Source organism: Macrotis lagotis, chromosome 2 (genome assembly GCF_037893015.1).
Source record: "Macrotis lagotis isolate mMagLag1 chromosome 2, bilby.v1.9.chrom.fasta, whole genome shotgun sequence".
In the NCBI taxonomy this organism is placed as follows: Eukaryota; Metazoa; Chordata; class Mammalia; order Peramelemorphia; family Peramelidae; genus Macrotis; species Macrotis lagotis.
In genome coordinates, this window is record NC_133659.1 from 204766968 (window position 1) to 204782986 (window position 16019).

Here is a 16019-nt window from a genome sequence, read left to right on the forward strand (position 1 = left end):
AGGGAGTGGTCAGAGAGGTAGGAAATACTGGAACCCAGAAGGAGAAAGTGAACAATTATACTTAAATGCTGGGGAGAGTTCAAGAAGATTGAGAACTGAGAAAAGATATATATGATTTGGCAATGATAAGACTAAGGGTATGTATCCCCCCAGGGCCTAGCACACTGTTTACACACAGTAGGTGCTTAGTAAGTGTGTTGAATTCAACTGAACCTAGAGAATAAAAAACAACACAATAAAAGGTTGTTAGACTGTTCAAACATGAAATTGCTGAAGGTAGAACAAGACCTCTTTCTCCTTTTCTTTCTTTCTCTCTGTCTCTCTTTCCCTTTCTTTCTCCTTTTCTCTCTCTCTCTCTCTCTTTCTCTCTCTCCCTCTTTCCAAACCCTCGGCTCCTTCAGAAAGCCAGCAGTCTTTATTCGACTCCCTTATAATTGACAGGGAATTTAACTTATAGTTAGTAAGGTCCCGGGCTCTCGCTTGTCCAATCAGCTCCTCAGATACCGGGGCGAAGGGTGGGTCCAGCGGCACCACCTCTTCTCTCGGGGAGGGGGCGGGCACTGTAGCAGCCTGGCAGTCGGTCGAACCAATGAGCACCGAAGGGCCTGTTTGAATGCTCCAATCCCGGCTGGGGAAGAGGCGGGCTCTCGGCCCGCTATAAAGCGAGGCCGCAGGGGCGGCGCGCGGGAGAGGGTGGGTCTTTTCGGTGCGAGCGTGGGCTCCCGCCGAGTGTCCTGTGGGCCCTGCCGGCGGCGGCTCTGTGCTCCTGCTCCGCCCGCGCTCCGCTCCGGCCTCGCCATGACCACCACCACCACCTTTAAGGGCGTCGACCCCAACGGCAGGAACAGCTCTCGGTGAGCGGCGGCGGGTGGGGCCCGGCCCGGCTCCTCTCAGCCCGGCCCGGCCCGGCTCCCCCCGGCCCGGCTCGGCTCCCCGCAGCCCGGCCCGGCCCGGCTCGCGCAGGGCGTGGACGCGGGGCCGGACCTGCTTTGTGTGCGCCCCCCTCACCTGCCGGGACTCGCGCCGGGCCGGGGGGTCCCGGAGCCGCCGCCCCGCTCCCCTCCTCCACCCCGCGGGGAGGGGCGGGGGCTGGGTGTCGCCCCCGGCCGGAGCCTCACAAAGGAAGCCCCCTCCGCGCGGCCCTTGGGGACCCCTCCCCTCCTCGCTGCCTGCCGGCGGCTCGCGCTCCTGGGTGGGGCTGAGGCCCCTCCATTGTCTCCTCCGAGCCGCCACCTGGGCCGGGCCCAGCCCCGATGCGAGCGGGTGCCCCGGGGGCCCCCCTGTCCGAGCCCCCCGGCCGGAGGGACGGAGCGGGCCGCCCCGGGGGCCCCCCTGTCCGAGCTCCCCGGCCGGAGGGACGGAGCGGGCCGCCCCGGGGGCCCCCCTGTCCGGGCCTCCGTGGCTCGGCCGGCTTCGCGTTCTCCCGCGGGGGCCGCCCCGGCGAGCCGCCGCTGTCGGGGTCCTGGGAAGGTGTTACCCAGGGAGCCATTTTGTGGGGCAACGGAGGCCGAGGCTTGGCGGCGGCATGAGGGGCGAGGGGCGAGGGGCGAGGGCTGGAGCTCTCCAACACAAAGCCCGCTGCTGTCGGTTTTGAATTCGCTTGTTTGTGTTACAATCTGAAGCAGGTATTTGTGTCAGCGGGTGGTAGAGGGACTGGAGGGAGCGAGTTTGAACTCAAATTTTAAAAAAATGAAAATTAAAAATAAACAAAATCAGGTTGGACGATATAAAAGATACACCTAATGACAATGGTCTATGGGCGAAAGCTGAGCAATATTGATTAAATGAAACTAAGAAAGTACTTGCTTTTCGCTTTGCTTTGTCATCTTTGAGATGGAATATAATGAAACACATAGTGACTCTTTAAAAGGGTAGTTTTAGGAAGAAAACCAAGCTTTGATTTTTATATTTCCTTGGAAGCGTCTCCTAATTCAACAACTTTCTCCTTAGCTGTCTAAAACGGTTAGACTAAGATTAAAAAAATTTGGAATTCTCAGGTCATCTTTTGGAATTGATATCATGGAGAGGTTCACAAATACTTTTATTTTTCTTTGCAAAACACTTAAGATACTGAGTTTTGTTGGAAATTTTTATTGTCTAGTATTAATTTACCATGGAGATTATGACTTCCGTATTCATCATGACCCTATTTATATTATTACTGTGTCTCACTTTCACTATGATCATTCTGTTTCCTTTTTCTAAGAGAGCTTCATTGTCTTAACTTTGGCAGATTTGACGAGGGCCTGGGAAGTTGTTGTTTTAAAAAACTTTCAGTATAATTTGCTTCCTTTGTAATCTTATGCATTTTGTATATTTACATTGTTTTGAGAGATGGTCCCTAAGCTTCACCACCTGTCAAAAGGGAGTGTCCATGACACACAACAAAAGTCAAGAACCCCTGATACACAGAATTGGTTTGAGTTTTTCTTCTTCCTCCCATCCCCTTGGTAAAAGTAAATTAATTTTGAATTTTAAAGAGGTAAAGTTGAAGAGTTAATTTTTAATAATGCATCCTACCTACCATTGTATGCAATTGGAAAACAAAATATATAATTTAAAAAGAAAATGCATTTTACTATAGATAAATAGGCATAGTATTAATACTTCTGAATTTTTGAGCCTGAATTAGTCATAACTGGTAATATAGAAGGAACGAATATACTATATATTTTAAGCAGAAGTTATTTGATTTTTAAATTTCCTGAACCTTTAGTTAGGGACTTTTCTTACAGCTGTAAATGTCATCAACAACAGCTTACTCTGTTGTAGGAGGCCATGATGTTGGCAGTTGTAGAAGGAACACAGACCTTTAAGATAGAACAAAGCTTTTGCTTTTTTAAACTGTTGCTAGTCTTAAAAAAAAAGACAGCAAAACTTCTCAGTTTTCCAATTCTGAATATTTATCCACAAATAATTTACTGGGCCTTCTTACTCAAAAGCTTTCCAACCCTGAGAGTAAAGGAAGGGAAGGTGGATTGAGGCTAATTGACTAGAATAATTCAAGTAGTTCGGTTGATAAGATCATAGATTTAGAGTTAGACCAGATCTTAGAAGCTATTTACCTCAACCTCATTTTGCAGATGAGAAAACTGAGGCTGATGTCTTTTATTCCAAAACTAGTGCCCTTAATATATAGGTCTAGATAATAACTAAGTACTTACTCAGTGTCTTTATGGCTTACAAAGCGCTTTCCTCAATCAACCTTCTGCAAGTAATTATCCCCATTTTATTAATGAACAAGCTGATTCCATTGTGACTTCCATAGCTCTCTTAGTTGAGAGAGAATAAATATGGTGCTTGTACAGTGAATAAAATGCTGTACTTGGAGTCTGCTAGAATTAAGCTCAAATATCACAGCTTAAAATGTTAAGCTGGAGGAATCCCTTTTAATAATCAACAAACATGTATTAAGTGCCTTCTATGTGGCAGGCACTGGAAATAATAGATAAAAGGCTGAAATAGTCCTGGCCTTAACAAGCTTACACAGTTTTGGAGGACACACACAATTAAATACAAGGTAAATTTGTAGAAACAAAGACAATAGCTCTTTGGAGGGATGAGAAGACACATTCTTTATATGGTACCATCTAAGAGGTAAAAGGTGAAGGAAGGGATTATTCCAGGCTTTGTTGGGGTGCATATAATCTTCAAGGGCTGGGACACAAGAATATGGAATATTGTATATAAAGAATAGCAAGACTTGTTTGGCTGGAAGGCAGTGTGCACGAAGGGAAACAATGTATTACATCAAATAGGTAATATGGTAGCAAAAGGAGTTCATTGATCGGGAAGTGACATGATTAGAATTTTGCTAAAGAAAATCTTTTTTGTTTTCAGTTTTATGGAACATGGATTGGAAAGAAGACAGGACTGAATCAGACCAGTTAGGGAGGTTAGAGCAGTAGTCCAAGGGAGAGGTCATGAGTGCAAAGTCAGACAGGATGATGATTCTGAGATTAGAACAGGACAATTTCTGGATGATGAGATAGATTTGACAAAACTTAGCAAGGGAGTATATTGGGGTGAGGTAGAGTATAAGGAATCGGGGTTGTGAACCTGAGTTACTGGAAGATGGAGTATACTCTTGATATAAGAAATAAGAAAGTTGGCATGAGGTTTGGGGGAGGGGAAAGAGAAAAAATTCTGTTTTGGACATATTGAAATGGGAAATGCTAGTAGATTGTTGATGATGCAATAGAGATCAGGATGTCTCTAAATCAGGGAATTATCTGTGAAAAAGAAGATAATTAAACCCATGAGAGTTGGTGAGTAAACCATGAGAGTGTTAAAGAGGGCCCAACATAGAGCCTTGGGTGGGGGTAATAATCAAATTGAAGATGAGGGTATGGATAAATGTGCCAGCAAAGGAGATTAAGCAAGGGGTAGTCTTGGGGAAAAGAGGAGAACCTAGAGAGCAATGTCACAAAACCCAGAAAAGATTTTCCAGAAGAAGAAAGAGGGTGTTTAAAATTGACAAATGTTGCAGAGAAGACAAGAAGGATGAAGAAAAGTCCACTGGATTTCAGGTGAAGTAGGAGGCAATAAGTGAAAAGAATTTTTTCTATGAGTTTTACTTTGAAAGAGAAAAGGGAGATTGTAGGGCCTACTGAGGGCTGGGGGGGGTGCAGATTTGGGTCTTTTTGTAAAGTACTGGGACAAAACTGGGAGAGATTGATAATTAAGATGGTAGTGGCAGAAACTGCTGGAGGAGATCAATATATTTGTTAAGAGGTTGGTCTTGTCTCTTGTCTAAAGAAATAATTTGGAGATGATGGTGCAGGGCTTTTGAAATGGAGAATGGATTAGAAGAGGGAGTTAATGGTGATTGGCTCTTCTTAGTTAAGTGTGAAGGAAAACCCTCCATTGTGAGGGTAACCAGAAAGGGAGGGATGCTGGGAGACTTGAGAAGAGCTATGGAGTAGCTACTGGTGATGAAAGAGAAGGTGTGGCACATTTGAGCTATAGAAAATCTATTAGGAAGGAGTAAAATGGGGAACCACTACCCCTGAATGGTAGGATAGGCTCTAGCAATGGATAAAATAATTAGTACTGTAAATTTAGACAGAACTGAATAATAGGAGATCATATATGAAATTTACTTTAACTGTGCAGGGTCTTGCATCCTCTCTCTCGCATGCGCGCTCTCTCTATATATATATACATTTAATATACATATATATAATAGATGGAGTAGGAGAAATAAATGGGGGCAAAAGCAGCTTCTTATTCTTTAGTACTGATGATAATGAAGAGTTAATCATCTAAATCTTACCAATGGATTCCCATTTTGCTTACATCTTACAGCAGGGAAAATAATTTTTTAAGTTAAATTTTGTTAATTTATTTAATCTTTATATCATTTATTTATTATAACATTAAGCCAAAACAATCTGATACAGCAATGTTCTGGTAGTCAGGCCACTGTCTCTACTGTGAAGATAGGAAGTTGTTTCTTTTGTTCTCAGGGATCTTCAATTTTTTTAGTGATCTCTTCATTTAAATTGCTATTCACAGTCATATAGTTTTCTTTTAATTCTACTTTATTGCCTTTGTTCACACTTTTTTCTCCACGTTTTTCTGAATTTCTCATTTTATTATTTCTTTCTGCACAATATAATTTTATTTCACTCACATGCCATTTTTTTCCTAGCCTTTCGCCAAATGATGGGCACACTTAATATGTTAACATTTTTTTTTGCTACACAAAATATTGAGCCTAAAAGTTTGTTTTTGTTTTTTTGTTTTTTACGAGGCAAATGGGGTTAAGTGGCTTGCCCAAGACCACACAGCTAGGTAATTTTTAAGTGTCTGAGGCCAGATTTGAACTTGGGTACTCCTGACTCCAGGGCTGGCGCTCTATCCACTGTGCCACCTAGCCGCCCCAAGCCTAAAATTTTAAGATAATGTCTGGCATTTAAATATCTTTGCCATCTTGGTATCCTGACTCAAATGGGATCACAAAGAGTGGGACATGTCCATCACCAAAGAAACTAGTAGGATTCCAGAAAGTATCCTGGATTCTAAGCATATTCATGATACTTGAGAATAATTTTTAGCTTTTGAACTAAACGTGTTTGCTTTTGTATCTAGTTGCTAATTTTTCTTCAAGGTCGCAGGCAAGATTAATATTATGTATAACTTTGGTGATGCTGAGATTGAAAATATTGTCTTATTTTCTACCATAAACTGTATTTCAGTAACTGGTAGGAAGTCATTTATGTCATTTCCTCATTTGATTTCTTGGAAAATAGTTATAGATAGACCACTTTATAGACTGAAATCTATTCTACTCTAAAATCCATTCTTATAAATCAAGAAACTGGTAGTACAAGCTTCTTTGCAAATGTACTCACTCAACTGTGCCTAGATGGTTTTAGTTTTCTGTAGAAACTATAGTGTTTACATAGGCTTCCAATAGAGCTTCCATTTGTTAGGCAATGTTATCAATCACAGAAGAACTTGAACTATGAATTCAGTTTTCCTTAGTGGTTCTTTCTTCCTTGGAAAGTTTTTTTAAATTAATTTTTATTAAAGATATTTGAGTTTTACTTTCCCCCCCAATCTTTCTTCCCTCCCCCCACCCCCCCCCCACGGAAAGCAATCTGTCAGTCTTTACTTTGTTCCTTGGAAAGTATTTTTAAAGCCTTGGGTGTTTTTTTTAAATAATTTTAAAGTTGTAACAGATTGTTGGGCTATTGACAAAGCCTTGTTCCTTTATTCCTAGGGTATTACGCCCTCCAGGTGGTGGGTCTAATTTTACTTTGGGCTTTGATGAGCCTACAGAACAACCTGTGAGAAAGAACAAAATGGCATCTAATATTTTTGGAACACCTGAAGAAAATCAACCTTCTTGGGCCAAGTCAGCAGGTATTCCTCACTTGCTCTTACTTTTCAAAAGTGATATACTTTCCACTTAGTTTCACAGTGTCATCAGGAAAACATTAAACTTTAATCTAATCAATAATAAAATAGGAAAGTTTAATTCTTTGTTATTGAAGACATTACCTGGAAATAGTTTCCTTTGAATGAACTGGTAAGTTTTTCAAGGCTTTTGTTAAACCTATAATGACACTAGGTGATGGATTTTTCATTTTAGTTATTACACTCTTGGATTCTAAGGCTTACTTTTATTTTTAGGGGCTCAGTCTAGTAAGGATAATTCTGAACCCTCTGGACTCCAAAGAAGAAACTCTTCTGAAGCAGGTTCTGGAGATTTTTTAGGTCCAAAGGTTAGTATGCAAAAAGAATGCCTTGGGATTTACAAAAAATGAACTAAACAAAGAGCTGTATGGTACATTAAGATTTATAAATTGCTTACATATATCTCACCCACAATAGCTTCATATGACACTTCTTCTATGGAAGGAGTAGTACACATAATGGAATAAAAAAAGGCCTTGAGCTTAAGGGACTGAGCTCTAGGTTAACATCTACTCAAAACAAAAGAATGATTTTTGTTCTTGTATATTTAACTGTAATGCCTTAGATTCATCAACTCTGTCCAATTCACTCACTTTACAGTTGAGAAAATGAGGTCTAGAAAGGTTGTAACTTGACCAAAACCTTAGCCTAAAGTAACAACTAGAGCTAGAAACTGAGTTTCTGAGGTGCATTAATTTTTAGATCTGGTGGAATTTGAGGAAAGCTAGTTTAATTTTTCAGCAGCTTATTTCTAATTGTATGTTCAGGTCTTAACCCTTAACCCCAATAAGACTCATATATACAATGTGAATTTATGCTCTAGCTATAAAAAGTGATGTACATGACAGAAAACAATTTTAAAAAACTGAATGTCTTTTTTTTTACTACTTAAAAATTGTCAGAAGTGCTCAGATCATTTTTGAGAAAGTTAAATCTGGAGGGGTTTCTCTTTCAATTCTGTGAGGTTGTTTTTTGTTTCGTTTTGTTTTTGCAAGGCAGTGGGATTAAGTGACTTGTCCAAGGTCACACAGCTGGGCACTTATGAATTGTGGGGGGTCACATTTGAACTCAGGTCTTCCTGACTCTAGGGCCTGTGCTCTATCCATTTTGCCACCTAGCTGCCCTCTCTTTCAATTCTAAATCTTTGCTTCTTTGATGCTCAGAGGATTTGAAATTGACATCTCAATTCTTCCAAAGAATTGGAAAAATAAACTTTAATAATTTCACATTTCGATAAGAGTTCAAGGGTTTTTAAAAAAAACAAAATCGATCAACCCACTACTAAATGACTATGAGCCACAATATTAATTTGAGATTAAGATCATTCATAGAATTCTTTCATTTTCAGTTTGGTGCTGTTTATTGGTTAAAGGTCAAAGTTGTTTGACACTGATATACAATCATAATGTCTCAGGCTGAAAAATTGAATGAGAGTTTTTAAGCAGGTAAAAGAAAATACACACACACACATATACTTACACTGCCTCAGTGACATAGCTAGATTTTTCTTTACCATACTTCATTTTATCTCCTGTGCAAATATAAATTTGCTAGGAGACATTAAAAATAGAAGTTTTAAAATAGGAATTGCTTCTTGAGTTGATTTGTGGAATTTATGATGTAGTTTCTAACATGAACTCAAATACTAATATCCTCATTCTAGCTAGCTTTCTTTTCTGCCAAAATTCAGTTGCATATTCTATCAAAAAGATTTTTGTAGCCAGTTTCTCTCTCAAACAGCCTCTAAATGAAAAAGAACTTGTAAGCTTCTGACTGCTGGGTTCACATATATATCTGTGTTAAGTGTTGGATACAAAAACTTATTTTTCCTTTTCCTTTCTTTCCTGTTGTAGGGAGAAGGTGATATGCATGGTGAGTATTACTTGTTTGTTTCTATCTATAGATGGTTTTATAACAAATATAAGGGGTAGACAAGACACCTCCGAAAGACTTTTTTTTTTGTTTCTTTTTTCTCTGAAAGACTTATGATGAAGAAAGCTTTCCATTCCCTAGAGGAAAAACTTAGTTTTCAGATTATGGATTAAATATTTTTTTACTTTCTTTTTCTTGAGGTTTCTTTTTATGTTTTCTTTCATAATATGACTATTATGGAAATGTTTTGCATGACTATATTTATGACATATCACATTGCTTGCTTTTTCAATGGGGATGGGGTGGCCAGGGAGGAAGGGGAGAAAATTTAAATGTTATTATATAATAAAATACTGCTATTAGAATTCTATAATCTTCATTCAGGACCATTATAGTGACATCTCTCATTTGGCTGCAAAAGGACAAGTACTTAATTAGTAGCTTTAGAACAGTTACATTTCCTCTTGAAAGGCCATCTTTTCTATGTAGTTTTGTGATAGTTTTTGCTAGAAAAATATACCAGTATGTGACATTTAGCAGGACATTTCCCTGTGGACCTATTACAGATTTAGTTCTTATAAATCTTTCTGCTGATTGCAGTAATTACAATTCCTTAGAAAGGATCCTAAACTGATCAATATTAATTGAAATCCTTGCTATGATGGAAGTGTATTGTAAGGTCCCTCCAATGATAATATGATTTTGGGGGGGTATCAGTTATCAGCATTTATGTATTAAGACCTATTCATATTTTTGGCATAGTACTTTAAACTCATACACTGGCTTAGCTAATATGGATGGCATTCTCCACCATCATACATTTTTTATTACATACATACATTATTACATTTAAGAAGGAGTATGACTAACTTGTGATCCTTCTTAGCTACAGAGCATGAAGTAATTTGATTGTATTTACTAAAAAGATAGTATTTTAGTTATGAAAGCTGTGTTAAATTCCTCACCAATCCAACTGAATAATAAGCTTTATTTCCCCTAGTTTGCTATTCTCCTCTCTCTGTTCCCCCCCCAGGTTAAATTACACATGGAATCACACAGCATATTACAGTTTTCTTTATGCTCTTATAGGATGAATCAGCATTCTGAACCTCTAACTACTTATATTTACTTTATATTTATTTGTAATTATTTACTTTATTTTCCATTGAAATGCATGTTTGACTCTGCCTCTGAACAGATCCTTTATTCTATCTGGAGGCCAAATGTGGTTAGTTCTATCTTTTTTAGAAATTTCTTTAATTATAAGCTACTTTAATCATTAGTTACTTCCCCCATATTCTCTTCCATCCTAGGCCGCATTTACCCCTCCAAAAAAAGGTGATCTTGAAAGAGATTTTGGATGAATATAAAAAAGTGATTCATAGTGTTTAACTAGTCTTTATCTGTCCATGGTCTCTTTAATATACATTTGTCTCTGGAATGATTTGGACATTGCTTTGGCCTCCAAACAAAACAGATGGTTGAGGTTTCTTCTACATCTAGGATTCAAGTGGCCTTTATAATCTCTTCTCAACCCTTTTTCCCCACCCCTCCCCCAGGTCTTAATACAAACTTCTTATTAGTATACTAGAGAAGAGAGAGTAAGTAGAATTTCCAGTTAGACAAATAAACACTTAGATCCCAAAGTTTGTTCCTTTACATATAAATCTTATGTGGGAAATTGGTTCTATGTTTACAAAAACCATGTTCTTTTGATATAAAGCAGATGTAAAGACTTGGGGGAGAAATAAGTGATACATTTGAAAACTAAGGAAATGAAAGCTGTCATTGTAGAACTGTAGATTGAGTCACTGTGCTTCAGATGTATTAATTCATTAACTGTGCAATCCAAACAAACAATGAAGTATTGAACATGAACCAATTAACTCAGACTTTGAGAAGTTCTTTATTGTGCTGAGTGTGGGTAGGCAATGTCAGATCAATTTGAACATAATTTCTTAAATTGAAAAGCTGACATACCCTGAAGTCATGACTCTTTAAAATATATAGTAAATTCAGTACATAAATTCACGCCTTTTACTTTCCCTCTTTAACTATCTTATGTTGTCTTCTGTTAATTTGTAAAAAACTGTTTCCTTTTTTTTTGAGCTGCTATTACTATACCTACCTTCAAATAAAAAAAATTTTTTAAGCTTTCCTGCTCCTGACACACACATTTTGTAAATTAGGCATACAAAACAGATTCACATGTTAGCCATATCCAGAAATGTGTGTTTACCTCATTCTTCACCTCTCTGACCTTCTCAGGTTTCTCTGGGTCTTTACCATAAAATAGCATAATTTGTCCAGTTAATCCCAAATTGATGGGCACTTAGTTTCTGGTCTTTGCTATAGGAAATTAAGCTATGAATTTTCTTGTACACATGTCCTTTCCCTTGATCTCTATGGTATAAGTCTAATTATGGTATCTATCACAGGATCACAGGTTATGTACACTTTAGTGACATTTTGGATATAGTTCCAAGTTGTTTTTCAGAATGACTGAACCATTTCACAGCTTCACCAGCATTACAATCACATACCTATATTTTTTCAAGCCCCTTCAATATTTGTAATGTTCCTTTTTTTTGTCATCTTTGCCCATCTGATAGGGGTGAAATGGAATCTCAGACTAGCAGAACTTGGGTTTAAACCTCACACCCTTCAACACAAAAGGAAACATAACCTAGAGATAAAACGTTGCACAAAAATTAGAGAATGAAAAGAGATGTTTATCACAACTTAGAAGACTTTGCCATTATAAGAATGTGACTTTTTTTTGACCAAACAAATGACTGAAAAGATTCAAAGGAGAGAAAATGGACAGTTTTGATTACTTAGAATTGAAAAGCCTTTATATACATGAACAAAAGCAATGCAGATAGAAGGGAAAGTTAACTCAGGAAAAAGAAAACTTGGTAGCATATATCTCTAATAAATGTCTGATATCTAAGGTAATATAATGGGAAGTGATACAAACATAATAAGAAAAGTCATTCTCCAGTAGATAGTTGGTCTTAGGATGTGAACAGGCAGTTCTGTGAAGAAAAACAAGTTATCAATAATCATATAAAAATGCTTCAAGTCACAAATAAGTGAAATGCCAAGGGAAAGAATGAGTGTGTAAAAATATTCATAGCAATTCTATTTGTTGAAGCCAAGAACTTGAAATCAAGTTGGTAATTTTCTCCCCATTGCTGTATAAATCATTTTGTATGATTGAAAAGACAGATTTTAAGAGAAAAATGTATACAGTTACAATACTGTGAAGAAAAACAGTTGTGAAGGACATAGGATTTCTGATCAGTGTATAAACCAGTTAAGACCCCCCCCCCCCAGTTTGATGTTTGTCACGTTTTCTACCTGGAAAAGGTAGAAAGGTGCTTGAGAGATGGTAGATTTAAAGGTGCAGGGTTAAATGTACATTTTCAGACAAAGTCAAAATTTGGAATTGTGTTTTGTAACTGCTTATTGTTGAAAGATTTTTTGGGGGGGTGGAGAAAGAAAATTAAGGATAGTAATACTAAAAGTCAGAACCATCAGTGAAACATTTTTTAAAAATACTAAAAAAAGTTTATAGTAGGGGACACCGACAACAGGTGTTTCTACATAAAAGGATGATCTTTGTTGGAATGTTTTGATTTTTTAAAATAGCTAACCCTCAGAAGTGTTAGAAGTTACTATAGTTTACAATATGCTTTTAATTTCACTCCAACAAAGGCTAATTTCATTATTTAATCATTTCTAAATGATTTTGAAAGATATTAACTATGGCAACTCGTTAACTACTGTGTTACATTTGAAATGGAATAGAAAAAATTAGTTTTTCATAGTGGTGATTTCATTTTCATAGATAGTCCCTTTTTCTTTATCCTTTTTATAAGTCAATGTTCATATATTAGTCAAGTTTATAATAAAATTGAATAAAAAATTTAAATGGAAAAAGCTGCAGCTATTTGTCATGAGTGCAACATACAGCCTTCCCCTCTAACAAAAGCCTCAAGAGAAATAAACTAAAAAAAGCTTGCTTCCATCTGCAATCAGACTTGATCAGTTTTCTTTGGAGGTGAATAGTATTTTTCATCCTTTGGAATTGTCTTGGATCTTTGTATTGCTGAGAAAAGCTAAGTCATTCAGTTGATCACCTTATAATATTTCTGTTATTGGGTATAATGTTCTTTGTTTTACTCACTTTTCATCAGATCATGGTTTTTCTGAAATGATTCTGGATCATCATTTCTTTTAGACAATAATATTTCATCAAAATTATATACTACAACTTGTTCAGCCATTCCCCAGTTGATCAGTTTCCAATTCTTTGCCATCACAAAAAGACCTGCTATAAATATTTTTGTACATATAGATCCTTTCCCATTTAAAACTAAGAAATCTTAAACATATTTTCTTTGTTTTCTTATTCCTTCCATAAGTTGTCTTGGTTTGTAGATATGAGCTGAATTAAAATTTGACTTTACAATGTTTTTTTTGCAATGAGTTGCCGTAGTTAATATCTTTCAAATTCATTTAGAAATGATTAAATAATGAAATTTGCCTTTGTTGGAGTGAAATTAAAAGCATATTGTAAACTATAATAACTTCTAACACTTCTGAGTGTTAGCTATTTTAAAAAGCAAAACATTCCAACAAAGATCATCCTTTTACGTTGAAATGAAGGTTCTTTTTTTTTTTTTTTTGACTATTATTCTATATGTGTAGTGGGATGAATTTCTGTCCTAGGAGAATGTTTCTTTTAGAACAGTTGCTAATTGGAACTTAAAATCATACCACTCATTTAAATTCCTGATCTTAAGCAAATATCTAAACTTAGAAAACATTGGCTCCAAAAGACTTACATTTATGAAAATGAAGGGCCAGGAGAAATGGGAGTAGAGTTTGTTTCCTCTAACACTTATGCATCCAAAGTGATATGTCTTCAAGGGAACCAAAAAAAGGAGGTTTGGGAAGTAGAAAAGAGAAGACTGTATAACTTGCTTTTTTTATCATGCTAGAAAATGTGGAGGCAGACTTACAAATTGACCTGGGACAGAATGAAGAGAAATCTGTGCCTGCTGCACCTGTTCCCAGCCCAGTTGCTTCAGCACCAGCACCATCCAGAAGAAATCCACCTGGTGGCAAGTCCAGCTTAGTCCTTGGTTAAATCTGACTTTTTTTCCTCCCCTTCATGCTTGTGAACTGCACAACTTGAGCCTGACTGTACATCTCTTTAAAATTTCTTTCATTAAAAAAGCACTTTATGTACTACTGCCTTTTTTTTTTATTAGAACAAGTAATTTCCCATTTGTCCAGGTTGGAAGGCCATGAGTGTTCTCTGTAGTAGATTGCTGACAGAACACTTTATGAAGCTTAGTGATATGTTTTCAAGAACTAAAAACTCAGTTCTAAATGTGTTAGTTTTTTTGTACCTAGATGGTTTTTTAAACTCCATTCTTGATCAACATAACCGATCAATCAAGGCTCAATAAACCGATGTAAACAGTCTGAAGATACAGTTCTTCTCAGGCCCCTGAAACAAAGTTGACTTCATTCATGACTGTCTCTTTGGCTTCAATCTAATTTATCTTGGAAATATCCTTTGCTATAAGGCATCCACACTTTGCCATACAAACTTGAAAGGAATCCTAGGCCTCATATGCCTTGCTGACTGGAAAGCTGAGAAATCATCCTTAGATTTTTGAACATAGGAATTAAACCAGGTAAAATTAATGTCTGACAAGCTGAGCCTAAGTTAGGGGAAGGAGTTGAGTGTCCAATTGAATTTAACTGGATTCAAAAACAGTAGAGCAAGGGGAGTGAATCATACAGAAAATCGAGTATTCATTAAGGAATATATATCCTGCAGGGGTATTTTTCCTACAAAATGACTCCGTGCTGTGTGCATGATCATGCTGGTGCTTGACCATGAAGTGAAAGTCTCATCTTTAAAATGTGTTGTAATTTCATTCATCTGGGCTGTTTAAAGTAAACAACAGAGAAGTTTTGAAATATTGTGTCCTGTGTTTGTTTTTTGGGGGTGGGGAGGAGAGGTAGATTTTTACTCTTCTATATGTTGGGTTTTTTCCCTTGAATCTATGAATTGTTCATTTCTTTTGTTATTTTTGCAACTTACACTTGGGTTTGCCTCGGTTTTAACTTATTTAAGCTAAAAAAAAAATGGCAGAATTAAAAACCAAATAAAGATTTGCTATCCCTAGAAATGAGATAGTGGAATAATATGAAGAATATTCGGCTAGTGGAATCCAATGGCATCAAATACTTCCTCCCCAGAATATTTTTACCAGACCTGCTGGACAACCATTTAGTGTGCCATACTGATGACTAGCTGAAGGTCTGAAAGTAAAGAAAAACAAGACTTGGGCCATTCAAAACCTGGATCCATTCATTAACCATTGAATGGTGGAAAATGACCAAAATTAAGGTCTGATAAAATGATGCCCATAGTTTAGAAGCTGCCTGGTGTTAATTTGGGTCACAAGACTACTCTTAAGAAAGCTTGAGAATGGGCCAGCTAGGTGGTGTAGTGGATAGAGCACTGTCCCTGGAGTGAGTCAGGAGTACCAGAATTCAAATTGGGGCTCAGACACCTATTAATTATCTAGCTGTGTGGCCTTGGGCAAGCCACTTAAATCTCATTGCTTTGCAAAAAAAAAAAAAAAAAGCTTGAGAAAGATGAGACTATGCTATTACCATTTTTAGGTGAATTATGTTTTGAAGTGGATAGAGCACTAGACCTGAGTTCAATTGCAACCTCAGATTCTACCCTGATCAAATCACTTAATCCTGTTTGCCTCAGTTTCCTCATCTATCAAATGAATTAGAGAAGGAAATGGCAAATCACTTCAGTATCTTTGCCAGGAAAACCCAAAATGGAATCATGAAGAGTTGGACACACCTGAATGACTTAAACAAGTATCTACTATGGGAAATTTTTCTATAGCTTGGAAGTAGCCAGATAAGTCATCCAGATTTTGTTTTAGCACAGGAACTATCTCCAAGAGTTTGGAATCTTTGCTTATTCTTGGCTCTGGGGTTCTTGCCTGAAGAATGCATATTTGGAAGAATATCATCAAACAATGTTTTGTATCCATCTTTAAATCAGACTGAGTCAAACTTTTAGTAGCTTACCTTTTAAGGAAACTAATTAATACATTGATTCTGAAACAGCTCTGATATAAAAAGGATTCTGCTGAAAAACGTTGCACTAG

General features: G+C 37.4%; 1 protein-coding gene across 2 annotated transcripts; it reads left to right on the forward strand.

Moving 5' to 3' along the window:
• Positions 1-625: 625 nt before the first annotated feature.
• JPT1 (Jupiter microtubule associated homolog 1) lies at positions 626-14055 on the forward strand. Of its 2 annotated transcripts, none has more exons than XM_074224607.1 (5): positions 626-854; positions 6728-6870; positions 7141-7232; positions 8778-8796; positions 13806-14055. In XM_074224607.1, exons 1-5 carry the CDS (start codon positions 799-801, stop codon positions 13952-13954), a joined length of 459 nt encoding a protein of 152 aa, XP_074080708.1. In that variant the 5' UTR covers positions 626-798; the 3' UTR covers positions 13955-14055. The 2 variants fall into 2 exon arrangements, with proteins under 2 accessions (XP_074080708.1, XP_074080707.1); XM_074224606.1 differs by lacking the exon at positions 626-854 and adding an exon at positions 998-1625.
• The last annotated feature ends 1964 nt before the right edge of the window (positions 14056-16019 follow it).

What these genes read in the sequence shown, in the direction of transcription:
- JPT1 (XM_074224607.1), top strand. Translation starts at nt 799, where the DNA reads ATGACCACCACCACCACCTTTAAGGGCGTCGACCCCAACGGCAGGAAC. An exon ending in AACGGCAGGAACAGCTCTCG is followed by an intron (nt 855 to 6,727) that starts GTGAGCGGCGGC and finishes CTTTATTCCTAG; the next exon opens with GGTATTACGCCCTCCAGGTG. An exon ending in TTCTTGGGCCAAGTCAGCAG is followed by an intron (nt 6,871 to 7,140) that starts GTATTCCTCACT and finishes TTTTATTTTTAG; the next exon opens with GGGCTCAGTCTAGTAAGGAT.